The sequence below is a fragment of the Callorhinus ursinus genome, unplaced genomic scaffold (assembly GCF_003265705.2).
Source record: "Callorhinus ursinus isolate GAN/ISIS: 27379988/994484 unplaced genomic scaffold, GSC_fseal_2.0 scaffold15, whole genome shotgun sequence".
NCBI lineage: Eukaryota > Metazoa > Chordata > Mammalia > Carnivora > Otariidae > Callorhinus > Callorhinus ursinus.
The window spans coordinates 34,570,103-34,597,857 of NW_027397077.1; the positions used below are offsets into that span (position 1 = coordinate 34,570,103).

Consider the following 27,755-nt stretch of genomic DNA (forward strand, 5'->3'; position numbering starts at 1 on the left):
CCGTGAGGGAGAGCCTGGGTTAAACAAAATTAAAGGGTTTTTACTCTAGGATTTCTGAGAGACTTTAACGTGCATGATAAGGGTTATGAATCTCCAAGAAATGGAAACCGTGTATCTCTGTTTCCTAAACTTACTTGCCCACATTTTGTTTTAAGTATCACTTGGAATTAGTGTTGTAGAATATAGGTTGGGAAACTCTATTCCCAGTAGTGGGAAATGACTCAAGTTTTTTTGAGCAAAGAAATGGCATATACAAAAAAGTATTCTTGGAAAAATGCCCTCAAGTAGTGGAATGTTATGTGGATTCAGGTGGGAGGGCCTGGAGGCAGGAGGACCATTTCAGACCCCCAGCAGAGCTCTTGACTAGGTGTGACAAGCCTGGGTCTTGGTCAGAGCATGGAAGGAAGAAGCAGGTACAGATGTCAGAGCTGGGAAGGGCAGGGTAACGTTTTGTGAGTCAGAGCCTCACACCTGAATGCCGTGTAGGGCCTCAGTCGGGGTCCTTTTCTCCAGGCCAATAAGGTTATTACTATCTTGATGGGGTGATGAAGGAGGCAACCCCAACTCCAAATTTTCAGTCACAGATGACTAGGAAAAGAATAATGCAACTAAAGTGGAGTCATGCAGGGACCTAATTTTCAGGGTGAAAATGTACTTAAATTGTTGATTTACTAGGCTTGAGATGATAAGGCGAGCCATTGTTAGCTGTGGCATTTGAAAACATATGACCAGAGTGACAAAGACTTAGCAGTGTTACAGAAGGGAAGGTAGGTGTCATTCACTGATGTAGGTATCATTAAGAGGAATCTACTTAAGAAGGAAATATAGAATAAACAAAAAAATAAAAGGGAAAAAACTCAGTATTTCAGGGGTTGTTGTCTTATGGGCTGTTTAGTTTTTTGTCATTGTTTCTCTGGGCTTTAATCATTCCACAGGCATCTCTTCTTTAACATAAATCATTTGGGGGAAAGACTCAAACTAGGCAATTACCATTTATAGTAAAAGCTGGGTGAGGAGAGCTGAAATAACTATAATAAGTAACTAGAGTGAATGAAAAAAGGTAAACACTCACATGGAGCACATAGGAGACAAAAGAAAGTAGTTATGGGCAGAGAAGGAGCATTGGGCATACAAGGGCCGGCGAAGTGGGACAGGGTGGTGTCCTGGCAGCCAGGTGCCGGCAGAGTGGTGGGATGGGTGGGCTGGTGAGCCGTCGTGTTGCAGGAGCCGGGATTGGGTGCTAAGGGCCGACAGACTGCCGCCTGCACCCTGACTGGGTCCTTTGTAGACTGGGGGAGAGGTGAGGCCAGAAGCCAAACGTCAGACTGATTAAGCAGGGTCGGGAGGAGGTGGGGGCACCAGGCCAAGACCGTGAATACATATGGGCTGCTGAAGCAATGGAGCAGACGAGGGCAGAAGTTGTTTAAACCGAGGGCAGAGCGGATTCAAGTAAAGCAGATTGCTCTGTTGAGACAGCAGGAGCCGAGGCATGTCTGAGGTCCTAGAATATAATCAGAGCATGGCCTTTTGTTTGTTTGTTTTCCTGAAACCCCATCAACACAGATCATCCAAGGTCAAGGATACTTTCTCACCCAGTGAAAGATCCTATACTAGTGATGGGTAGAATATTAGGGGAAAAGTACTGGGGGGTTGAATGTTTATCCTGTCTGAGAAAGCCTAATGTTCTCTGTGGGTGTTGGCTTCCTCACTTTTCTGATGGCGGAGAAGCTCTCTTCCACTGCCTGGCCAGATTAACAGGCAGGATTTCCCTGGCACCTGTGGCCAAGGCAGCAAGGGGAGCAGAAGATGGTTTTACCAAGTACATCCGAAAAGCTTTCCCTTCCAGTCTTCTCTTGATCAGAGTGTTTCTGTCAGCGTGTTGCTGGAGATGGACTTTTGGGCATGGGGTTTCTATTAGAGGTGGAACTATATTACACAGCAGCTCAAACTCCGGCTGCAAGTGTCAAAAACCCGAATCCATGCCAGCTGAAGCAAAGGAGAAGATGCATTGGCTCGTGTGACTGAGAAATGAAGATCCTAGCATCAGGTGCAGCTGAGTACAGGTGCCCAGACAGTAGCCTCAGGATCCAGTTCCATCTTTGGGCTCCACATCGATTGTACTCAGGCTCCGTGGTAGGGCGAGGTGGATGCTAGCAGCTTCAAAGCTTACTTTCTCTCAAGTTCAAGGTCAGGATGAAGCAATAAAGTTGTCTCTTGCTGCAGTCCCAGGAAAGCTCTCATCGGATATCACTGGTTCCATTGGGTCATGTGACTATCCCGGAACCAGTCCTTATGCCGATTGACTGGGATGGAGCCCCACCCAGATTTCAAGGACTGATACATGGAAAGGGATGGATCCCCAAAGAAAAATTATTAATCCCGGGGGCGGGGGCAGGGAAACAGAACTCATCCTGAAGTCCCTTACTTTTTTTTTCCCCCCAACAAAATTATTTCCTCTATGAATTTAGGAGCAATGAAAGACAAGAACTAGCTGGTTCTCATTAAACTGCAACCCTTATAATGCCTAGAATGTAACAGAAATTCAGAAAATGCTTTTATTCATGCTGATCACAGGGTTCATAGATTGAGGTGACTTCTGTGTTTGACTAACTCATATAAGAATGTTAGAAATGATTCATATCTCATTTCGAAAATCATAATTTCAGTATGTGTTAATTTTGTTTTTGTCATATACAAATGCCACTTGATTACTATTGCTCATGAAGTTATTTGACTACCACATAATTTGTAATATGCCTGAAAAGCAAAGTAACGATATGACTTAGATCTATAAAATGGTTCTGGTCGGGTTCGGTGGGCACTTAGTGCAAAAGGAAGCTTTGTTTGGGCACAGTTGTGGAAATACCATTGCGTGAAAATGGCCCTCGACTGTCACGAAGTCTGTGCTTATCTGGCTGTTCCTGTCATTATTCTCAGGTCTGCAATAAAATCATCTTTCTAATGAGTTTTGTGGGCAACTGTGGAACATTCACCAGAGGCTACCGAGCCATGGTTCTGGATGTTGAGTTCCTTTACCATTTGTTGTATCTGCTGATCTGCGCCATGGGCCTCCTTGTGCACGAATTCTTCTACAGTCTGCTGGTGAGTTCCTGGTAGGGAAAGATTTTACATGTCGAAAACTAGGAGTGTCCCGTGTCTCTCCTCACAGACCCCTCCTTTTAATGGTGATTGGTATGTCAGGGCTAACAAGGTCACATGCCTCATTTCCAGTATCTGGAGAAGAAAGTTACCCAGGGAGCAGGGCAGCTGGTAGGGGACCAAGAGGTGTGTGATTGTGCTGCTTGTGTGCACATTGGGCCTCTCACTTTCCAGTGGTATACGGTGCCTACCATCTGGATCGGGGATGTGTCCTCCACATGCATCTTTGCTTTGCTTTCTTTCTTGGACTCAGCCAGTGCTTACCAGGGAGAATGTTTTTTGAGACTGTCATCATCTGACAGTTCTCATGGGATCCGCTTCCCAGGGAGAACATGTAGTGACGAAATAAGAGGAGGAGTTTTTTCAAAGTCCCAAGATCTATGACGGGAGCTCAGTAGATTTATTGGTCCGGGAGACCTTTTCGCTGGAAGTTCTTTGGTTCCAATCTGAGCCAAGTGATTAATGTCTTGATAGTCTATAAAATGAGTTGGTTCAGTCACCTTCTTCCTGAACAGGTTTTTAAATTATAGACCAAATATCTACTTACTTTCCTGTCATTAGAGGGAATCTAGACCTATAGAGTTGTAGATAAGAAACCTTTGCCTTGTACCTACATCAAATGACAAGAAGCATAAAGCTGAGCTATCTGCAAGCAGAACTATCCATAAAGGGACTAGAAGAATTAAAATGTTAGTGAGGATAAAAAATGATCAAAGGGATTTATTTGCAAAGGGTAGAGCAAGGAAAACAAGGGTAGAGCAAGGGTAGAACAAGGAAAACTTCTGGGAGGTATTCTCCATGTGACCTCTGGACTGGTTACTGAATTGCTATGTGCCTCAGTTTCCCCATCTACAAAACGAGAACAAGCTGTCCCCCTTACAGGGCTGCCACAGGGATTATCTGCAACTGTGCATGTCAGGGCCTTAGAATAGCACTACAACACAAGAAATGCTTAGCAATTCTAGCTATTACTGTCTTTGTCACCACTTACTTCCTCTGCCATCCAAAACACCATAAAGAATTCACCTTTCAGGTCATCAGGATTAGCTCATTCCATTAGTGGTAGATGTTGGCAGGCTGAGGGAAATGGATTGTTTTACCTCATTTTAAAATAGGTCTGGCTATAGTTTGAGGTTTTAGGTAAAGAGGTCTCTGGATGCACTTGTGATGGCCATTATGTGGCCTATTTTGGTCACTCTGTATCAGAAATCTTGAGAGCTCTGTGTATATTTCTGAGCCTTTTTGTCTCTTACAATAATGTCCCTGGATAAGGATCGGGGGGGGGGGTGGTTTTTTTTTTTTTTTAAAGATTTTTATTTATTTATTTGACAGAGACACAGAGAGAGAGGGAACACAAGCAGGGGGTAGTGGGAGAGGGAGAAGCAGGCTTCCCACAGAGCAGGGAGCCCGATGCCGGGTTCGATCCCAGGACCCTGGGATCATGACCTGAGCCAAAGGCAAACGCTTAACGACTGAGCCACCCAGGCACCCCGAGGATCTGGTTTTGGAGTCAGGGAGACCCATGTCCTCCTAGGCAAGGAGGTAGAGCTCAGTTGGAGGTCTCTCTCATCCCAACCGAGGGATCTCTCCCAAGAGACAGGAGATTCTGCTTCAGACAGTGCCATCTCTCCCTGGGAGGGTGTGATTTTGCCTACGTTCTGTGTCCTGTTGGCTTCGTTTCCCTGTCTCTACCTTCAAGTCCTCTGCTTTTGGTCCTTCGAGATGACGGCTGGCGCCCATGCTAGACGCAGGGCTGTTGTAGGGAGACAAACCAATACTCTCTCTGCCCTCACAGGCCTCACGGACCACAAAATCATCGTTACCGCCATTTATTGAATGTTCCCCATGTGCTCTTTTCATACTGTCTCTCACCACGACTTCTGAAGTAGATGATGTCTGCAAATGACAGATGGCGAAACTGAGGCTAGGTGAGGTTGGGTGACTTGCCCAGAGTCACCGAGTGAGTGCCAGAGACCAGAGAGCAGCTGAGCTCTGGTGACTGCCGAGTCAGTTCATAAGCCCAGCTCCAAACTGCCTTTCATCTGAGCTTGTGAAAAAGTCCCTGCTTCGGTGTGGCTGGTATTTCCCAGTGCAGTTTGCATTCTTGCTTTCACGTCTCTCATCCGTCACAGAAACAGTAACTCCGAGCTGCCAGCACTACCTGAGCTCAGCTCGCTTTTGGAGAACTCACCAGGATCCAACCAGATGGTGGCTGGATGCCTCTCGTATGTGTTTCTGGCTGTGACTTGTCTGTGACCTCAGGTGACATGTTACTTTTGGTATCAAAAGTAGTATTTAACGTGTTTATTGAGAATCACAGACAAAGTACTGAAACCTGTGACAGAAAGGAACTGGAGAGAGACCTCCAGCAGGGAAAACCCACATCTCCCGAGGTTGTGAAAGCCCCACTCCAGCAGACCAGAAAAGGACCGTGGGAGAGTGGGGCCCCATACTGGCTGAACCTGGTCTCGAGCCTGCATCCAAATGTGTCCTTAGAAAATGTTAACACCCCGAGATGAAAATGTGTCAAGTTCATGGATGGGCAGGTAACAGGAGGAGAAATCCATATGGTCAGTAAACATGGAAGAATGTTCCACCTTAATGCTAAACGCAGATGTGCTAATTAAAACAACAGTGTGATCCCGAGCTGTACCTGTGATGTTTGGAAAGGTCCAAAGGCCTGAGCATGTCCAGGTCTTATGAGGGTGTGCTATAGGGGCCCCCGTCCCCTGACAGCGTGGATCAGTACAGCCTTTCTGGAAAGCAGTGGGGTGATCGATATGTTTCTAGAAAGTTGCAACATTTGACCCAACAATTCCATTTCTGGAAATTCTCCAAAAAGAAATAACTGGACAAGTATGTATAGAGGCAAGTACAGAGGTGTTCATCACAGCATTATTTTTAATGACATGCAATTGGAAACATCTTGACTTTTAAAAAAAAAAGTAAATATTTTGGTTAAGTAAACTGGTTTTCCTGTACAGTGACAGTCTAGGTGATCATTTCTAACACAAAAATGTTCATGATTGCTTGGTGAAAGGGGCTGACTGTATGCCAGTATTATGGTATATTGTATAACATTTTTCCAATGTAGTAGGGGCAGAAGAAATAACTTGAGTAGATGGTGGGGTTATTGGTGATTTTTGTTTTTCTTTGTGCTTTTTTGTGTTTTCAAAGTTTTCTCCATTGAACATGTGTCATTTTCCCATTAGAAGAAAGTTTCTCCTTTATAAAGTAATGCATGTCCATTGTCTTAAAGTCAGAAATTACAGATGAGTAGAAAAAGAAATTACTTGTCATCTCAATGACTTGGTGGCTATATAATCTTACAGTTCCTACCCCAGAACACAAGTGTCATTTGTTTATTGTCTGAAGTTGCTCTCACTTGCTGCTTCATAGTAGGTTGCTGGAAAATATTTAACTGTAATAGCAACATTAGCTTTTTGTACTCTTATATTGACGAAATGCTTCTTTCTTGCTTCCTTCCCTTTGAGTTTCCTACTTTACCTGGTGCCCCGACCACAGGTCTCAGGACAGAGATTGGGCTTATGGAGGCAGAAGGGCTAATTGACCAGAAAATGAACTCAGATGTAAAACTGTAAATTGGAAGGGACTCGGAGATCAGCCAGTTCAGAGAGGTTACATGGCTTGATCATCATCTTACTACAAATTAAAAGCAGAGTCAGGATTCAGACCCTTGTCCCCTGACTCACTTGGCTGTGCAATCATTCCCCAAAGCCGTGTGGAGGCAGAACCTTCAGAAGATTCGGTTTCAGCACAGGGACCACATTAAAACTAGCCCTCTGGTCCAAGAATAAGCCCACAGAGCTCTCCTCCATGGCTCTGTACTCTTCCTGCAGCCAAATATCTGAGAAAACCAGCCATCAGTACCACATACCTAGAAGTACCTACAGGCCAACTTCTTGCAAAGAGCAAGTAGTCTCTTAGGGCGAGCCAAGACTGTGAGCCCACAGTGCACTGCTCGGGGTCTCCACCCCCGCCATACCTCCTCCCCCCATTAGGGAGATGGGAAGGGTTTAGGCTTCCAGGTATGTTACCACCACCAGTGTCCCTGCCATGAGCTGTGTGACTTTGGCCCAGTCCCTTCATCAGGAAATGATCCTTACCATTTACTGTGCATACTCAGCATGTAAGCGCAGCATACACTATGTACCGGACGCAATACACATCACGTAGCTAGGGTTCATAGCAACACCCTGCCCTCCCGTCTGGAGATGAGGAAACGGAGGCTCAGGGCAGAGGAGAAAGTACCTAGCCCACTGTCCTGATGTCCTGTGCTTGAGCTAAGATTGCCCCTCGCACTCCAGAGCCCCTGCTACCTCTGCTGGCCTGCTGTATGTGGTCTTCCCTGTGAGACTCCAAGCTCCGGGAGGACAGGGCCAGGGCTGGTCCAATCCTGTATCCAAAGTGGCTGGCCCTTAGCAGAAACTCAGTAACTACTCCCTACACGGACGCATGCCAGGAACCTCATCACTTTGTTCTCCCTTGCCTCCTGAAACCCACTGGTACTACCCTGTATTTTCTCCATCCCCAGGACCTCTCAACTGTATGAGTACCACTGGAAATTGTTCTTGCTTCCCGCCCACCTTTTCTAGGCTATGTTTCCCATCTCCATTTTCACTAAGACAAGCAAGTATAAAGTGTTAACATAATAGAATGCTTTTGAGTTTCTAAAAGGGTAAATTCTCTATAAATCAAGTTTTCATTATGAGATATTCGTGTACATCTAACCTAGAGGCTTCTTAAAACTGTCCCATTGTCTTCTCTTTGTTCATTTTTAAAGCTTTTTGATTTGGTATACAGAGAAGAGACTCTGCTTAATGTCATTAAAAGTGTCACTCGCAATGGACGGTCCATCATCTTGACAGCAGTTCTGGCTTTGATCCTGGTTTACCTGTTCTCAATAGTGGGCTATCTTTTCTTCAAAGATGATTTTATCTTGGAAGTAGATAGGTTGCCCAATGAAACTGCTCTTCCAGGTGAGTTTGAGATCTTCGGATCTTTTTAATGTTAAGAGAACAGTTCTTCATTGTAAGTGAACTAAAGAGAACGATGACTTTAGCAATGTGGGTATCTCCCTAGCACTCAGACTTGAATTCTGATTCCAGGGCTTGGTTCTCACTTTATTCCAAAGGTGGTTGGTATGTCAGATGCTGAGTGTAAGGGTCCAGAGCTTACATTTAACTTATTCACTAAAGTCAGTTTTTAAACGAATACAATTTATTAAAAAACAATTTGACCCTATATATCGAAAGCATAGGGGGATGCATTCCTCTGGCTTGGTAAATCTACTTCTAGGAATTTATCCTTAAAGGAAAAACCTGCTGCCTATGCATGCAGAAACAGATGCATATGGAAGAATGTTCACTGCAGTGTGAAAGCGGAACCAGTCTAAATGTAGAGTGTTCCATTAGAGTGTCCTATGGGGTGGCATCCCCTGCAGAGAGGGCACATCTTTGTAAACCTTCAAGGAAAAGCACCCACAAAGGTGTGGTGGGAAATTGCAGAATAATAACTATAATAGGATCCACGTATATTTTTTAAAAATGAAAAAACTCATATATGTCTTTTAAAATATGGAAGAATATTACCTCCCCCCAGCAGTGGTTGTCTCTGGGGCTTTTTTTTTTTTTTTAACTGTATGCAAGTTTGACAGTGAGCTTACATTATTTTTATACAGAGCAAACAGAAGTCATTTCCACTTTTGAGAATGAAATAAAATGATCATATACTTGAATGATACCCAAGTGTTCCTTGTCTCAATTAAAATATTTTAACACCATTAAGTGAAAGATTGCTGGGTTGTTTTGTTTTGTTTTGTTTTGTTTTAATCAGGTAGCCAGAGGCCCCGAGTCCAAGGAACAAACTAGAATTATTATCACTGACTAAGCCAGGCAGCCTTGTTCTCCCAAATGCTGCATTCTTGACATGTAACTCTAGCCTCCAAGTTGACACTAAGTGAAATTTGCTGCCAACCATCTTAGGGTTCCGAACTAAACTGGTCTGGACCTTGGATTTCCATTCCTGCTCGCTGATGTTTTTTGTGCAGACTTGGTGTAAATCTTGCTGGAGTCTGTACGTACAGTAGTATTTGTCGAAGAGTTTCAGCTGTGTGTCTTTAAAGTTGGAGAGGTGCTATTTAAGTGTGATATTTCTAGTAAGCCTACAGGAATTGACATTTCTGGCTTCTTTCCCATCCAGATCACCAAATGAAAGTGTAAATTGCATCTCTGCCTTGAATTTATATGCAGGAATGTAGGGTGTTATTTATGTAAAGAATTGTTTAATCAGCCGTGAATTGGGGACTTCAAACATTTTAACCATATGCTGCCAGATTGTTCATCATAAAATTTCCTCTCTTTCCCAGAAGCCGGCGAGAGTTTGGCAAGCGAGTTCCTATACTCTGACGTGTGTAGGGTGGAGACTGTGGAGAACTGCTCCGCTCCTGCACCCAAAGAAGGTAGGACCTTGTAGGCTTAAGCCCCATGTTAGTGTTAGGCTCCTCTGGAAGCTTAGATGGTGCACAGGACATTGGAAGCAGATGGAAGCAGATTTACTGTTCAGAAGTAAGGCCAGTAGCAAAGGGGAAAGGCTGGGAGAGAGGAGGGAGATGAAGGGAAAAGAAGGCTACATGGGAAGAAAATACCTGCTTGGTTGATTCAGCCGCTATTTACTGGGTGCCCCCTATTTGCCAGGGACTATGTTGTAGGTGGAGGAGGCAAGCAGGCACCTAGGTGATTATTAGACAGTATGTTAAGTGCTAGGAATAAGGAGGGAATAGAGAAGATAGGCACCCGGAGGTGATAGTTAAACTAAAACAGCAGAATCTTGGACAGTGGAGGAGGGTTAGGTGTTCCAGGTAGAGGGAATAAGGTGTCTAAAGGCTTGGAAGTAAACTGTAGTGTGTTGGAGGAGATAATGATCATGAGGAAGAGTAGTAGCAAGAAATGAAGCCAGAGAGGTCAACAGAAGGCCAGATCACAAAGGGCCTTTCTTACACGTTAGGCTGAGGAGGTTAAACTTCACCCAAAGGATGAATAGAAGTTGAAGTGGTGGGGGGGAGTGGTATGGTGAGATCTGTTTTAGCAAGACCATTCTCCCTGCAACTGCTGAAAAGAACAGGATAGGCAGCAAGACATGGTTCTTCCTCCAAAAATGATTAAGAATGGGCAGCGTCCAATATAAAGCTATTTATCCAGGGGACCTGCTGTAAAACGTGGCTGGATTTAGCCAGCGAGGAGCCTAGGTCCTGTGGGATTACCCTCAGCGGAGAGACGAGATGCTTGTGGCTCGGAGTATTAAGCAACTTATCTTAGGTCAAATGCCTGTTCAGAGCTGGGACTGGAGTTTAAATCTGAATAGGATAGGGAGTATTTTGGATTTAATATAGGGAAGGGCAGTTCTGACTTGGCTTGAGAAACTAGCAAGGGTTGGTGATGAAAACGGAATTGCCCCAGGTAACTTCAGCTTTTTGAAAGAAGTTATATGACCCTCGATTCCTTAGTTTTATTCTTTCTTGTTCCCGTGTGTAGCTGGTGAGCTGGTATTCAGGGAACACCATCTCAGAATCATGGTCTTTCTTTTCCCACACGTTGTAAATCTGTTGTTACTCACCGTGTTCATAGAGCTGGTCCTTGCAGAAGAGACGGAGCAAGACAAAGAGCACACGTGTGAGACGCTGCTGATGTGCATCGTCACGGTGCTGAGTCACGGGCTGAGGAGCGGGGGCGGAGTAGGAGATGTGCTCAGGAAGCCATCCAAAGAGGTAGCTGGATCCCGAGGGGAAGGGAGAGCAGGGGGGGTGGCGGCTGGGGGCCAGAGCATAAGGCAGAGAGCTTGCGCAGAAGCCCACGACAAAGCAGAGCTGGTGTAGTTCGGAGTAGACTTGCAAAGCTAGCTAGCTGAGGCTTCCTTCTCTCCACCGCCCACCCTGGAGCGAGGCGAGGACCCCTGCCCTGTGGGACGGGGCAGCTCTCGCCCTCCTCTCAGGGCACGGAAATGCTTGTTGCCCCCTGGGCCGGGTCTGGCCTACCTGAATACATGTCCAAGACCCCTCAGATGCCAGGGAGCTGCTCTCGTGCACACACCACACGACACTGGCAGAACTGACCCTTTGGACAAAGGGTGTGAAAAAAAGACACAGCTGTGACTTTTCAAGTTTGCTGCCCAGTTTAACCTGTGACAGAGCAGACCCGTAGGGTGCGGGTGAGCCACGAATGTTGGGCCCATTGGCAGCCTCTTCCTTCTGCCCTGAGCTCTGCAGACCAAAGGGCAGCGGCATGACCTCACTGATGGAGACGCCTCTTTTCTAGGAGCCCCTCTTTGCCGCTAGAGTGATCTATGACCTCTTGTTCTTCTTCATGGTCATCATCATCGTCCTTAATCTGATTTTTGGGGTTATCATTGACACCTTTGCTGACCTGAGGAGCGAGAAGCAGAAGAAGGAGGAGATCTTAAAGACCACGTGCTTTATCTGTGGTGAGTGTGGCAGCCCAGCTTTCGCAGGGAAGCTCAGGCCCCACGGACCGGACGGGCTGCCTGCAGGCTTTCTGTGGCGAGGCGCCGCTGCCTCCTCAAGCCTCTCTGCCCCTGGCGTTGGGGGGGGCCTCTCCTCTGCCTCCCTTCTGCTGGGAGGTGTTTGCAGCCGAGGGACCCGAGCGGCAGATCCCGGCGCCAGTGAGTCTGCAGGAATGAAGGTTCCCGTGGCAGACATGTGATCGCACATAATTTGAAATGAATGTGTCTTGGGGTCTTTTCATTTTTGGAGGGGCTGCCGAGCATCTCTTGGCCCCCTCCTAAGTAACTAGACTGGACATCTTTCATCCAGTGCCAGCCTGTGGATGTCTCCACTGCAGATGGTAGCAGGCGTTAAATCAAAGAATATTCCCCTCGGAGGGTATGGTGGAGGTGTTCAGAGCCTGGGCCCAGAACTCAGACCTGGGTTCTGATTAAGTTTCTGCTGCTTCCTAGGCGCATAATCTTGGCATAGTTGCTTCACTCTCTGTACTTTGATTTTCCATCTGTAAAATGGGTACAATAATATGTACTTCTCTGCATTATTGTGGGGCTAAGAGAGCTGGTTCGTGTAGCCCTCCTAGCACAGAACCTGCACATTGTAAGCACTCAATGAGAAGTAGTAGACGGGTGCATGGGGTGCCCAAGAAACTGTTGTCAGTATAGCTACAGGGAGGTATGTGGAAATGTATAGTAATCACGTAGGAATCTGGTAGCTGGGTGGTCATTTCATGATTATTCATAATACAGTAACTGTGAATATATAAATTTCCTACTGGTACCTCTACTCCAAAAATGAGCATTTTCCGTTTAAAAACTTAAATCTGCTTTTCGCCCCCTTAAAACTACTTCAAGCCTTTTGTTTTGAAATAATTCCAGAGTTACAGAAAAGTGATAAGAACGATACAAAGAATTTCTGTCTACTCTTCATCCAGAGTCCCCAGATATTAATGTCTTACTTCATTTGCTTGTTCATACACACAGTTTTTCTTATAGTCTGAGATCCACTGGCATGATGCCCCTTGATCCCTAAATATTTCAATATGTTATTTCCTAAACAAGAAGCTTCTCTCATAAATATGCAGTATAGTTACTAAGATTAGGAAATTAGCAAAGATACCATACTGTCACTCAGTCTGTAGACCCTATTCATATTTCACCCTTTATCCTAGTAATGCCCTCTATAGCCAGTGGAAGCCCAGGTCATGTTGCATTCCATTGTCACGGCTCTTTAGCCTCTGTGGACATTTTTAAAGAGTCTGGTCAGTTATTGTGTAGAATGTCCCTTAGGTTGGGTTTCTCTGATGTTTTCTCATGGTAGAATTGGGGTCATGCATTTTCTGTAGGAACATCAAAGAAATGTTTATTCTCCTCAGTGCATCATTTCAGGAGGCACGGGATGCCTGTTCCTCTTATAACTGGTGATATTAACTCCAGTCACTTCGTTAAGGTGGTGATTGCCAGGTTTCTCCACTAAAGGTTAGGGTTTTTTTCTCTTTGCAGTTAGGAAACATTTATGAGGAAATATTTTGCGACCATGTAAATATCCCATTATTCCTCAAATTAAATGTTTACCCACTAGCTTTAATGTCCACTGATGTTTCCTGCCTGCCTCTTTTATTAGGATGGCTGTCCAGTGATGATTTTATTATTTTATTATTTCTACATTTGTTAGTTGGCTTTTTAAGAAAGAACTTTCTCTTCTCGTGTAGGTATGTATACTATATATGTATTAATACTTTTGTATTTGTGACAACATGGATTTCTGTATTTTTATTTAATCCAGTGGATTATAATCCTTTAATGTCATTATTTGTTTTGATGCTCAGATTGCCCCAGATGTGTCCTGCCCTCCAAGCTGGTTTCTCTGTTTTGTCATGTCACTGTAATTTTTTGTGTACTTCCTTACTTTATTAGTGCTACGAGATAGTGCAGGTTCAAGCTTAACTTGTATCTCCCTGACCCGGTCCTGGCATCGCCCATTTTCCCAAAAAGCCCTGGTTCTTTCTAGTGGAAAAGGGTATTTAGAAGCTAAGATCCGGGGACCAGGTGTGCACATTCCTGCTGCTGTACCCCTGCTCCCAGGGCTTATTGGGGTGCAGATCTAGCATAGACATGTACATGCACACCCATGGGTGTTTGTGTACATACACATATGCCATACACTTTTGTGTCTTTTTATATACATCTGAAAAAGAATGAGTTCATACCCATACCTCTCATTCCAGTTCACCATTACACTGTTTCTCCCTTTCCATATTTGTGCTCCCTTCTTTGACAGAAATCTAGCTCCCATTATACATCATATATTTCCTTGCTCTATCCGAGAATCCACAGAAACTAGTTTCACACAGTAGCTCACCCAGACCTCTGCAAAATACAAACTTACCAGCTAAAGTTCAAAATGTGTTTAAAGTTCTCCCCCGTTCCCTGACAAGGCCACTAAGGCACGTGGAGACAAACAGTGACGGGGAGGGGGCAGAGGTGGGATGCAGACCCAGGGCCATTTTCCCCGCAGCCTGGGGTTCCCTGCGGGGATGTAAAAGGGAATGCACGGAGGAGGCCACCAGAATCCAACTCTGCACAAAGGTGGGGACTACACTCGCAGCCTCCCCTGCGGACAGTTCTCTTGCAGACTTTTCTGTTCCGTGGCTGCTCACTTGGGGCCGGGGGCTTTTCCGTCTCTCCGTAGGCTTGGAGAGAGACAAGTTCGACAACAAGACTGTCACCTTTGAAGAGCACATCAAGGAGGAGCACAACATGTGGCACTATCTGTGTTTCATCGTGCTGGTGAAAGTGAAGGACTCCACAGAGTACACTGGGCCCGAGAGCTACGTGGCAGAAATGATCAAGGTGAGCAGGAAGCTCCTGGAGGTGGCTCACACTTGGGCCGGAACCGCAGCTCTGTCCTCGGGGCGAGCAGCACGGTTCGGGAGCCAGCGAGCAGGTCCCACAGCAGAAAAAGAACACCTAATGTGTCCTGGGCTACTGAGCTCTTAGCCTAGGTGAGGTATTAGACTCCAGAGTTTGTGTGTCCTCTCAAGTGAACTGCAGAAGCACCAGACCGGTGGTATCATCCCCATTTTAAAGGAGGAAACAGTGAGGCTCCGCAAGATGCGAACATGGCCACCTCACTGGGGCTGGGCTTCTAACCTAGATCTAACCCCACAACCCAGTCTCCCATCTCTACGTATTCAGCCTCTTTTCTTCATAATGGATCCTTTTCTTTGTTCTCCTTAAATGAGACCTAGTCCCTAAGAGATAACTTTAAATAATGATCAGTTGATGGAATTCATTCAGCCTGGGTTATTTGCTCATTTGGCCTCAGTCTAGCCTTTCTGGGAGATGCTTCGCTAACCATTAGGAAGGGATCATATGATGGAGGAATTGGAGTCCCAAATTCATCTTCTTGCTGTTGGAGAGCGTGACCGCAGTGTCCTGGGAAGAGGGGAAGCTGCCCTGGGTTCCCAGAGCACTCCTCTCGGCCAGGACTTTGAGGAGGTACCAAACGTGTGCTGTGGGGGTCCCAGGCCAGCTGTCCTTTCATACCTGTGGTTTCTGAACTTCATTAAAATGTTCAGGAGGGGCATTGGTAAAGCGACGAGGCCTGAACTGTGAAGTCTAGGGAGCCTCTGTGATTTACGTGAGCTCGCTCTGGGGACAGGGGGCTACAGTTCACTGACTCTCCTTCCAGTTGCCAAGGACTTAAGCACTCAGCCTGATAATGAGGTATCCTAAACGGCGTCTGTGTTTTTTATGCAGATGTGATTTTAAAGCTTTTACTATAAAGAAATCTCAGGTGACGACTGATCCTGTAAATAGCATCATTCATATGCGGCAGACGCAGGCAGGCTTTTAGTTTTATTGCTGGCAGGCCGGCAGTCACATGGCAATATTCTTGAGCCCACCCCCCAAAGAACACCAGCTCGGAGGCGTCTGCAGGTTCCAGAGGGCTTTTGGGCGATTCTGTGCTATCTGTACCCTTGAGGTCCTTAATGTCGAATTCCATACTTCTCAAATTTTAACGTACATAGAACTCACCTGAAGATGTGAGGGTTTGGATTCGGATTCAGCAGGCACCGTCAGGACTCCAGACAGTGCACTTCTGGCAGGTGGGGGGACGCTGAAGCTGCAGGCTGGTGGGTCATGCTTGGAGTAGTAAGCATCCAACAGAAGAGACAAAACAATGCTGATTGAAGAAATGATCCTCTGAACTGGTGATGTGAGTGCCGAGGAGAGGGATTCTTAATAATCTCTAAGTATTTAGCACTCTATGGCTTGTAAAGCTCTTTCACATCTAGTACTGTGTTTGATAAAATTACCCTTAGTGGGGAACCATTCAGAGAGAACTTTGAGGGTAGAGAGAAATGGACGAGGTTTTACAGCAGAGATGACTTTTAAAGGGGTGTTGAAAAAGAGCGTCATAGATTAGCGGAAGGAGAAGAGAAAAAAAATCAGCAGAGAGGGAAAAAAGGCAGGAGTTCCCGAATGTGGCTGCTGGGTGTGCTCCCTAACAGATGAAAGCCAGGCTCAGGGTTAGTGATGGGGACTGCACCACGGCCCCAGCGAGGGAGCAGACGGGGAGGCGGCTAGTGGCACCGCGCCAGGTGGGAGCAGATCTGTTGTTAATTAGGAATTCTGTTGGTTGCCAGGGCAGATTTTCGGCGAGGGCTCCAGGGTCAGGACACATTAACTGAAAAGTTCTCCTAGCCCATCTTTTCCTCCGATTGTTGATATTGCCAAATGAAGACACTTGGTCAGCATTCATGGGACAGCGACCTGTCTGCATGCACACACAAATACCTTCATTCACATTAAGTCCTGTAATGGGTAGAGGAGAGGACCTCTAGTTTTTACCCTTGTCACACATTCTTTTTCTTCTTTACTTTGTTTGCTTCTCTCGAAAGTATTTGTGCCCTGTCTTTAAATCTTCAGGGGCCAGTTTTAAAGCTTTCTGTTAATCACCTTACTTAACCGTCACAGAAAACTCTGGCGCACTTTAAGGTTTCTGTCTCAATCGTCAATCGTGAAGACTTAAAGGAGCCTTGTGAGCAGTCACCTGGTGAGGATTAAGGGCCAGAAGTCACCCTCCAGCCTCCCACTGAGCCTGCTTAGAGCCCATTGCTTGGCGACGCTTTGAAAAACCCAGCATTCAGTGTGCTTTCCTCATCCACATCATTCTTAAATTGTACCAGAACTTCTTGTCAAAAGGCCTAAAAATATGTAGCATCAAAAAATTCTTAACTCTGAGTGTCAAAGTTGCTGAGGAACCAGATATTTCGTGCTCTTAGTGAGGGCTCAGGGAAGGGTTAGATGCATTGGCTGAAAGGCTGTGCCTTTGGCCAACACCATTTTCAGTGGTCACATGAATCCCTGCCGGCCACTCCCCGGAGAGCACTCGCCACAGGAGGGTAGACTGGGGCTGTTCGGCTGGAAGCCCAGGGGAGCTCAGAGCTGCGGGGGAACAGGCCACATGCCCGTGTGACAGACCCATTCGGTCATACCCTGTGGAGGCAGCCACGGCCCAGAGATGAGTTCCTCTCAACATTCCTCCTGAGGAGGCAGGCCTCCTGCCCACTGCTTCTGGGAGGAAAAGGCCGGTGATGTCTTTGAGAGGCCGACTCTATTACTCCAGGATCAAGGAGAGGCGGGCAGCTCACAGTGTCAGAGAGGGAAGGAAAAGTCAGCTACCTTTTTGCTTACTTCATGTCCCAAAAGAAATCGTGACAGGGTTTTCTGGGACTTGGGTTTCTCAGGAAAACCACCTCTTGCCTAGTGGCCAGAGGCTGGGGGTTTTAAGCTCTCCCTGAACTCATGAATTAAGATCCTGGAGACTCATTAAGAACCGTGAAGTAACAACGGCCCATAGACAACCCAGAAGAAGCAAACAGAAGAGGCCCCAGCTGGTCACTTGGAGGTAGAGGAGGAGCTTCACAGCTGCCCCGAAAAGGACTCCTTGCAGACCGTGGTGTCAGGGATGGTAAATAGATTTTCATCTCAAAAAAAAAAAAAAAAAAAAAAAACATGGAGACGGTGCGCTTCTTGCCAGAGATGGCAGTAGAGAACTTAGCTGCCAGATGTTCAGCCACACTTAATTTTCATCGAAACATAATAGAAGATTGTGTATTCTCTTCTTTCTCCTTCTGGTCGTGCCCTGTCTCCTTCCATTAGAGATGGACTATTCCCGGCAAAGCCAAGGCCAGGCTCATGCCTACCATGAAGTCCTTGCTCCCTAAGCATTGGATTTGAAGGCAGAGAATCCAGGATGTGAGTCTCGGCTCTGCACCTTCCGAGCCACATAGCCCCAGGAAGTCATGGGGCTTCCCTGACCTGGGTTGCTGTCTGGAAATGGGGGTTAATGGCACTTCCCGTGTCCACTGGGTGATGGGACCGAGGTAAATGTGGGGGACCAGGGTGGGCCTGGTGGGCCCTCAAGGAGGCAGGGAGTGGATGCCAGCAGGGCCAGACGGACACACACAGCGGTCGGCAGGGCAGCAGAGCGCAGCGCGGGCAGAGAGCTGACGCAAGCATCGTGTCCTGCACTTCACGGCTGTGTAAGATGCCTTGGCTGCTGGCACGCTGTTGCTAAGAAAAGTCAGAATGGGCATCTTGACGCCAAGACATTCCTCCCATGGAAAATTCCTGCTTCTTCCTTGCGCTCAAATTTAAACGTTTTAAGTGCTCTTAAATGTTGGAGCAGGACAAAGTTGACATTCTCACTCTTTCTCCATCGAACGGGCCTCAATACCTGGGACTCGGACCCATGTGTTCAGCTGCGTCCTCCACTCACAGTCATTACCCACGACCAGGAGTTGGGGTGACTTGGGGAGTGGCCCCCGGGTTCTGTGTATGAGATGCTGTCATGATTGCCCTGGGTTCTGCGCACATGGCCGAAGCGGGTGCTGTCACTGGCACTGCGTGGGGGGAGCCCAGCCCCCACCCCGTACCTCCGTGCAGAACAGACAGTGCCGCTCGAACGGGAGAGGCAGCCTCAGATTCATTGACTCAGGCCCCAGACAGGGCTGTACTTACAGAGAAATGTGACTACAGAGTGACCTCACTTAGCCCTGGCAGCTCAGGGCAGGAACAAAACCCCTGACCTTCCTCTCTCCATAGCAACTGGATTTTTGGGGCTACCATGTAGAGTTTTAGTGGCAGCCTTTATGAGAAGCAGAGTTTTATTAGCCCTGAACTACATTTAAATTTTCACGATAATTGATGTACCACATGCTCTTCTTAAATAATTTAACATTCTTTGACTTCTCTCTACTGCTGACTGAAATGAGAATGTGTTAGTCCGTAGACGATGATTTGATAGGCCATACAATCAGATATATTTAACCTGGATAAGTGGTAAATTAGTTGTATCTTGCCTGAAGGAATTTAAATACTGCACAGTGGGCAAGTTGTAGATAAAAGATCAAATATAGGATTCCCAGCGATGATTCAGCAGCCCAATTTTCTGTGACAGTCTAGCTCAGGAGAAAAGCCAGTGCTTAATTTGTTAAGCAGACTAAGTTATTCTTGAAAGTTAAAAACTCCAGAAATATTAAGAAGGAAGGTCAGTAAAGAAGACCAAACTATAATTTAATAAATAGCATCTATTTTGTTAATGAAATACAGATTCCCCTTCGGTATCTTGGAATTCTACCTTGAGAAATCAGTTCTATTTTCAGAGGCGTGTGTTTGAGTGAATGGCAGGGTGGTCAGGAGGAATACTGTTCATCCATATGCCAGCACCCCCCGCTACCTGGAGCTACTCTGGCCCCTTCTCTTCTCCAGGAGGGCACACTTAACTGACTACCGGGCCGGCTGGGGAGAACCTCCTCCCGCCACAGCCTGAGTGTCGGGAGATAGATAGGCCATCACTTCTGGAGGAGTGGACCGGGCTGTGCTTTGCCGTAACAATGGCAGATTGGATAATAACTCTAATAATAGGTCATGTTTAATCAGTATGTACTGAAATAAATGCTTGGCATGCACAGTCCCATGTAATCCCCAGAACAGCATTTGTAGGTGGCACTGCCACCATTTTACAGGTGGGAAACTGGAGCCCAGCCTGGGTGAGCAGCTTCTCCAGGTTCCCCCTGCTGGGAAGGGCTGCAGCTGAGACTCCCATCCAGGGCTGCTGAGTCAGAACCCACCCTGGGGCTGTCCTGACATGCGCACATGCAGTGTGGTTCCCTCTGTGTTCACGCACAACCCTCCATGTCAAGGATGGGCCGCCGTTGGTCAGGCTGAATCTGGTTTTCCTGCCTTGGACTGGCTCATCTCCCAGGAGAATTAGCCAACTTCAAAAGAGGCAAGGCCCGGCAAAGGCCCCACTGGGGGAGGGAGAAGGACCTCCTGGGTGATGCTGACTGGCTAAGGCACAAATCAGCAAGAGGGAAGCTCAGTGCATTCGATGCATGTTAATTCTCTGAGCTGCCACCAGCATTGCTGGTTAGGCAACCACCTGGAGTCGAATACTACAGGGGGTTGTAGACATGACTAGAGTTCAGGAGAGGCAGAGCCAACTCCTGCAAAGGGTGTATCTGAAATAGGTGTTAATTCTGACTTGGTAAAATCTGAGAAACATCATTACCTTCCCCTGAGCCTGGAACAGGGAATGATACTCCCTTTGGTGGCCATTATTTGAAGGGAGAGAGGTGTCTAAGTTAAAGGGGAAGGAAGATTCGCCAGAACCATAGACAGACGGGCTTCCACACCCGGGTGACTCATCTGAATAGTTAGAACTCCCTGATAATTAGAGTGTCTGATCCATCATCCTTTAAGCCTGGTGCTGACTTTTTCTCACAGTGAAAATAGACCGCTCTTGACTTCTTTCCCTCCCCCCTCCGTCCCTCTGTCTTTCTCTCACGTGCTCACACACTATTCCACTAGAGATTTTCCATTTTGTTCCATCTTGTATTAATTCACTTGACCTCTTCAGAAACTAGTTGTATAGGGTTATAAAAGCAAAGAAACAATTTTCCAAGTCAAAAGTGTATCAGGTCAGCCAGTGAAATGCTCTTAGAAAATAGTGCCCTTTTTCAGATAGGAGGGCCGAGTCCAGGAGCCTGCATTCCTGGAAAATGCTTTACTGAAAGCCCTAGTCAATTTGCATCAAAAAAGTCATGTAAGAGAGAGAGCTCTTTTTGGTTGGAAAATACCTCTTGGGTAAATTTCCCAAGCAAATAAATTCTTTTAGCAAATAAAGCACTACTAAACATCTAAGAGGAAGATTCGAAAGCCATAGGGCATCTGGCCTCAGCACTCACTTGTTTTTATCTGTATTCGATAAGAAGACACAGGAAGCAAGCACAGTCAGAAAGCAATGTGTTAACAAGGGCAAAAGATCAAAATGGGAACTGAATTACCTACAAGTCACTGCCTTCTTTTAAAAGGGGAACTGACCCAAGTCTTGCACCTTTCTTGACCCGAGAGAGAGCCTGGTGCTATGAAGTCTGAAGACAGGCACTTTCCAAAGTGAGGGCAGCGGTTTTCTGCCCGGAGGAACTGGGTAAAGGGACTAAAGGGAATCGCTCTGGACAGAAACAAGAGAGCAGGAATGACTGGTGTTTCCTAATCAGATAAAAGCAAGGCCCTGGAAGTCTGCAGGGGAGTGGTGCTGGCAGGGGCGGTGTTGGGCAGTGTGAGCCGGGAGGTCTGTGTGGACACAGCCGTCCTGCCGTCCTGGAGGGTCTCGGCCCCAGGCAGTGAGAATTCGGGAGTCCCTAGCAGCCAGGACTTGGGAGTCCCAGAGAGGTCAGCCTGTGCAGCCACCTCCCCCCACCCATCCGCTGCATCTGTGCTTCATCACGTGCCGGGCAGGCTGCTTCCGGGCAGATGTGCAGTAATGAGCTCGGACTTTTATTCTGGAATTCCAGAGAGGATGCTGGGAGGAAGGGAGTGCCTTGGTAAGTTCCTGGGACAGAGATTTCGGCGCTGGTAGTGCTGTATCATCAGCTTCCCTGCCTGACTTAGGGGGGCCACACGCCTAGATGAAAATGTCCCCCGGGCTCCAGAAGCCCTTAGCCGTGCATGAAGATACGGCCTGTGAGGCTCTCCAGTACGATTCCCAGCATGCTTCCCGAAGTTAGCCGGCAGCACGGCGGAGTTCGAGAATATCAGAGCAAGGGAGACGTGGACAGGGATTTGGCACTTGCTTTTCGGTGGCTGGAAACAGCCAGACGGGCTCTCGCCCCACCCTCTGCACTTGAGCTCGGGTTCGCATCAGTGCCAGTGGCACAGGGCAGTTGCTGGGCTTGTGTTTCCCTGCCCGGGCTTACCACATGCTCTGCCCTCTCGTCTAGAGGCTCTGAAGTCACCCCTTGTCCCACTGCGCACTTCACAGGTGCCTTCTTCTTATGAAGCACTTGGCCCTGGGACCCCAGGTCTGCACTATCCTCCGAACTCTGCACAGCCTGACCGTCACAGAGGGTGCGTGAGGCACTGTTGGTAACAATGAGTGGGGCAGAGCCATAATCTGCCTGAGAGGGCTTTCTGTGCTAACTTAGCGGACAGGGAATGCAGCCTACCCAGTGAGCCCGTGCAGATTTGGAGCGCTGTACCTAGCAACTGTTCGACCAGTCAGCCAAAGACTCTGTTCACCACCGGTGCTCGTCTCCCCACTGTGAGCTAGTCCAAGGAGGTCTCTATATGCTTGTATCTGTACATAAATATTTGCTTACACAGTTCCCCCAACTCAGGAGACATGGTAACTCCAGGAATGTATTTTTCTCCCCTTCACATGCTGGACCTACCTTCCGCTCCTTGCCCCAGTGCTGACCCCACCGGGCTGCCTTCCTGGTCACCTGCCGTCCCAGACACGCTAACTGCACTCGAAACTCCTTCGTTTCCTCCTGAATCTAAACACTGACTGTAACTGATACAGCTTTACTTGATTGTAAGACTACAGTATGTAATGCATAGAACATATAAAATATGTTGACTATTGATTCCCGTCAGCAGTAGGCTATCATTAAGTTTTTGGGAAGTCACAAGCTCTATGCAGATTTTCACAGTGCCGGAGTCAGTGCCTCTGAACCTCCATGATGTTCAAGGGCCAACCGTACCTACACTCGGGAGTCTTTAACATACCTCTTGATAATGAGGCCTGCAAGCGTGTTGCTAAGGAATGTGGGAATGAAAAGCTACTAGTATGTAGGTGTAGTCCTGCGTGTGTGCAGCTTACACAGGTGGACAAGGCTCTCAGTTTCTCCTTTCACAAACCCACTTCTTTTCAGGGCCTTCGTGTGACCACCTATAAAGTTGAACCAAAGGGTCTCTTATGCCATCTTTAGCGCTACAGTTCAGTGAGCAACTTACAAAGTGCTGGTAGGAGTTCATGAACTACTGAAGAGGGTCTTTGTTAAGAGCAGGGATGTAGGTGTCAGGAGGGAGAGAGGACACCTATGGGAACAAGCTAGTCAATCTTTGGGGTCAGAAGGCATAGGGCAGGTGAGTAAAATGGGGGATTTGGAAAGGACTGAGGAATTGAGAGAATCTGCACACAGCTGATGATCTCTTTCACCCTTAAGAGCTCAAGCTGTGTGGCGCCTTTCTTCCAAGCCATTCTCACGGCGGTGACAGTGCTGGTGACTTGCCCCTCAACTCTTGCTGGAGTCTATGAAGAGTAAGAGAGAGGACTTTCTCCTCTCTTTGAGTCTTATCTAGGCAGGGCTGACCTTAAGTAAAACTGCTTGAGTCAAGAGTTTGCCAACACATAAACCCACAGGATGATAAACACTGTTAGAACACTGTTTGTTGTATGTGAAGCAGCTTAGTAGTGAGGCTTATGGGTGTGTATGTGTTTGTAGGTTCAAAGATAAATGCCAAGTATTTTTTTCCTGAAACAACAGCAAAGAAATTTGGAAAGCTATTTAAGTAGGCTTAACAAAAAACAAAAACCATTACTTTATAAAGGTACTGAGAGATCAAAGTTGAAGTCAGGAAACCCAGAAAAGAATAGAGGAAAACCAATAGAAATTGCTAAAATCCCATACATAACCTCTGGGAACATTCTGGTAGATTTCTTAGCTAACTGAAAATGCAAGGGAAGTTACCTAAGCAAAATGTCATGAGCCAGCTCGAGAGAAGGGCAAGGTACCCTAATTGTTCTTTATTGGGAATCTCCACTGGGCCAACCCTGCCTTGTCCGACAGCGGCTGTCAGCCCCACCTTACCCTCCTCCTCTGAGACCTCTGGCTTCCTCTGCCTGGCAGCCCAGGTGCCCAGGACCCAGCTGCACCACTCTGCGTGGCAAGCCCTGCTTTCTCAAAGTCTCCAGAGCTCCCAGAAACCACTTCACCTGAAGGCCTAGAATGACTGAAAACCATGATTCTGCAGCTGGCTTTTCTTAGGGATTTCATCAGAAATGGGTGCGGTTCTCTCTACTGGCAAGGGCCCGTCTTTGTTACACTGTATGGTCCAAGAACAACTGTTAACTGAGTCTGGGAAGGCTAAGTGGTCATTCCAGACCAGCTGACGATTATATAACCCCTCTGACACCTAAAGTTGGGAGCACTGTGGGTAGCCTTCACATGGCTGCGCTGGTCAAAGAGAAATATGTATCTCTAACATGAAATCCCATAGGAAGGCAGGAACTAACCGGACCTGGGAGTCAAGCACTACACGTGGAGTCAGTATCTGGATTCCGGGGCCAACTCTAGACTAGCTTTGTGACCTCAGGCTGATGACACTGATTTATAATTCTTTTGCTTAACGCTTTCCAGCTTCTGGGACACTTTCTCATACTAGCTCCGTGGGGGCAGCCCCGTGATCTCTTTCTCAAAAAAACAGAAACAGAGACCCCGGTCGGTTAAGTGACGCCTTCACTGGCGCGCTGTCTTGTAGCACTGGGGCGTTGTGACCTAAAGTCCTTAGCTCCTGATTCAGGCCATCCCTCTTCCTGCTGACAAAGTAATGTCACAAGGCTGTTGCAGAAAGGCATCTGTGAAGTGTAGGGATGCTGTATGTGGTCTGAGTTCACTGTACTTTGGAACAGAGCAAAGTGGATCCTTGGATTTGGGACTGGTCAACAAATTCGAGGTGTGGGAGCCATTGTTTTTAATGAACTTTATTTTTTATAGCAGTTTTAGGTTTACATGAAAACAGAGCAGAAAGCACAGAGTTCCCGTATACTGTTCCCTCCCTACCTCACCCCCCCACACACACACAGTTTCCCCTATTATTAACATTTTTTATTACTGTGGTGTATTTGTTTCAATTGATGAACCAATATGACACATTACTATTAACTACAGATCAGAGTTTACATTGGGGTTCACTCTTGGTGGTGTACCTTCTGTGGGTTTTAACAAATGTATAATGACATGTAGCCACCATTACAGCAGCAAACAGAATAGTTTAACTGTTCTAAAAATTCTCTGTGCTCCACCTGTTCATCCCTCCCTCTCCCCAACCCCTGATCTCTTGACCGTGTCCACAGCTGGGATCCATTTTTTAGTGTAGTTGTTTTTAATGTATAATATTTCCTATAAATAGCAATTTTAGAATCACTGAGCATAGTTAGAGATCATTATCACTGTTTTTCACCCAAAGCAACAGATTCTGGGTTTTGTTTTTTGCTGTGATCTTACAAAAGTGAGCTCTAAAAATGAATTATTTTAGTCCTCTTTAGTAAAAATAATCACCCCTGTCCATAAAAGAGGCAAGTAATTTAAAGTTTATTAAGTGTCCTATATTCCTGCTTTTAGAAAGTTAAGGATGATCTTCAGTCCTCCCCTGCCCCCCTCCCTTCTCTAGTCACTCCTATCCCCTGCGTGTCCCCAGGCTTTCTGGGAAAACCTGGTTTGTCATCCTGCTTTGTAAAATAAGGAGAAACACACTCCCCATCTGAGCTGAAGGGACAGTCTTTACCTTTTTGATTCTCCTCACAGGGGGCTATGAAGGATCAAGAAGCCACAGGTCTCTTTCTCCAGGACCCAGCTTCTCTCTCATGACCATTTCTTTTACCCTCATGCCCCCCCCCCCACGAAGAAATCTAAATTCTCTACCCTGGCTATGAAGGAACAAGGGATTCGGCAATAAATGTTCCATTGTTTACATGGTAAACAAAATTCTACCTGAGCGGACTTTCTCTGAGGAAGGTGATTGATTACCTCAGTCATCTTTCTTAGAACAGCCTCTTCAGTTGAACCTGGGAAGAAGAAAAAAAACCTCTTCTCAGAATGATTAGCATTTGCATCATACAATCCAACTTCCGCTCCTCCTCCTCTCTGTCTCTGTCTCTCTGTCTCTCACACACACACACCCTCCTTCTTTCCAGTCAAGGACATTTCAAGAGGTCAGTACCGCCCCCGTGTCTAAAACTTCAATGTTTGCCTTTGCAGGGACTTTTCCAACTTTACCTAGAAAAGAACTAACCAGAACTTTAGCACTTGTGGTCAGCCTGCTTCCGGCTGTGGCTTCAGTCAGTTTGTCTGCTCTGACAGAGGAAGCACTTGCTGTGACGGGAAGTGCACTGGCTGGATTGCAGGAGGACCAGGGCAGACAGTGCCTAATGACATTGGTATGCAACATGCCAGCAGCAAGGGGAGCCAGAGAAGCACAGAGGGATGTCTCAGACCCAGAGTGACAGATGCTACTGACAGACGCTCGGTGAACCCACAGCCTCCCCAACAGCACCTTCCTGAGCACGCACGTGCTCGCGCGCGCGCGCGTGCACACACACACACACACACACACACACACACACACTCTGAACTCATGTATAGACAGAATGCCATAGTTGAAGATGATTTTCTCAAAAAATGCAGAAGCCAAGACACTGAGACATGTTTTTGATCTTCAGTACACATAAATATGGCAGGATTCTGCAGACACTTCTAGACCTTCAGACTCTGACTGGCTGGAGAACCGTGTACAGCAGGCATCACTGGAGTCCTGTAGCACTCAAGCAAGCACAGCATTTCCTATGAAAGTCTGAGTTAAGTACAAAGAAACTGGATTCAGGTGTTCTCTTTGCTCCTGTCCTAGTAATTGGGAGAGTCTAAACATTTTCCCTTCAAGATGTAGATTCTCTAGAGGGGGGATCCTGTCGGTGAGCAACCTTATATCCTGCATCAGAGCTTCTCCTGTACAGGGTGCAAAATCAAATAGAAGCTGAGAGAACAGTTTGACTAGAACTGCTAATTAATTTTAACCACTAGGTACTCCTTGGTAATTTGAGATTTGACTTAACAGCTCAGGATGATTATTTAATTAAAATACTGGCAACACTGAGGATCTCAGATTTGGGGATTTACCTACCTCAGCGCAGAAAAAGCTAATAATACATGCCATCCAAAGTACTTGATTTCTGCAGTTGAGCTGGTTTCCTATGGCTTAGGATTTTAGTGGGATTCCTCACTTTAGATCTCATTGTTAAATATTAGAGTCGGAGGAAAGCATTGAGAGAAAACCTGCATGGTGATAGCCGGTAAAGATCTAGACCAGAAACCCTTTTCCAGCTCTGCACTGAAGGACCCTCCTGAGCTGGAGAATGAAGATTTATCCCTAGGATCAGGGTACGTGGCCCAAAGTGGCCTCGGGCCAATATGACATTTCTTTTAAATCTTGGATTTTATTTTTTACATTTGATTCAATTTCATGTTCTGTTGTAGGGCCTATTTTGAGTTTAATATAAAAGTATTTTTAGTAATTTACCATTGAATGAAATGGACATTCTAAAAAAGATGCCTTATTTTCTGTCTGTGGTGTTACAGACCCTCGGGCCAGGCCTTCCTGCCCCAGGATTACAGGTATCTCATGCACAGAAGCACAAATAAAGCAAAAACAAAGGGGGTCTGAGTGCACCTTCTTAGCCATGGAGATGAGGAGCATGGATGCCAGTAGTGGCCATCCTACTACCAGCAGACCTCATTCATTCATCCAGCAGGTCCTCATTAGGCAGTCACAACCTGGGAGTCCCTCTGAAGTGACAGCCCACGCCCCAAGACCTGCCCCCTGACTGCAGTCTGTGTGCTAAAGCACCTCGGGGCCAGGGACCTGGTTTGCTCTTCTTGAGACCCTCAGCCCTAGGCCAGGCACGGAAATTATAAATGTTCAGTAAACAG

At 46.7% G+C, this 27,755-nt stretch overlaps 1 protein-coding gene and 1 long non-coding RNA gene across 9 annotated transcripts in view; one reads left to right on the plus strand and one right to left on the minus strand.

The window, feature by feature from the left end:
- The window catches only part of ITPR1 (inositol 1,4,5-trisphosphate receptor type 1), a 322,408-nt gene that overhangs the window by 281,134 nt on the left and 13,519 nt on the right, over positions 1 to 27,755 (plus strand). For 7 of the 8 annotated variants that reach the window (XM_073901575.1, XM_073901576.1, XM_073901579.1 and 4 more), the window contains 6 exons: positions 2,938 to 3,102; positions 7,964 to 8,159; positions 9,548 to 9,640; positions 10,806 to 10,945; positions 11,493 to 11,658; positions 14,387 to 14,547. In XM_073901575.1, coding sequence (XP_073757676.1) covers positions 2,938 to 3,102; positions 7,964 to 8,159; positions 9,548 to 9,640; positions 10,806 to 10,945; positions 11,493 to 11,658; positions 14,387 to 14,547 — 921 coding nt within the window. Of the gene's footprint in view, positions 1 to 2,937; positions 3,103 to 7,963; positions 8,160 to 9,547; positions 9,641 to 10,805; positions 10,946 to 11,492; positions 11,659 to 14,386; positions 14,548 to 27,755 lie in introns of those variants that run through there. The other variant, XM_073901582.1, reaches the window with a different exon arrangement.
- Positions 24,776 to 27,755, minus strand: part of LOC112833801 (uncharacterized) — a 119,320-nt gene continuing 116,340 nt past the window's right edge. Inside the window, exon 5 of the long non-coding RNA XR_012380940.1 lies at positions 24,776 to 25,837. This is a non-coding gene — a long non-coding RNA (uncharacterized lncRNA). The remainder of the gene's footprint in view (positions 25,838 to 27,755) is intronic.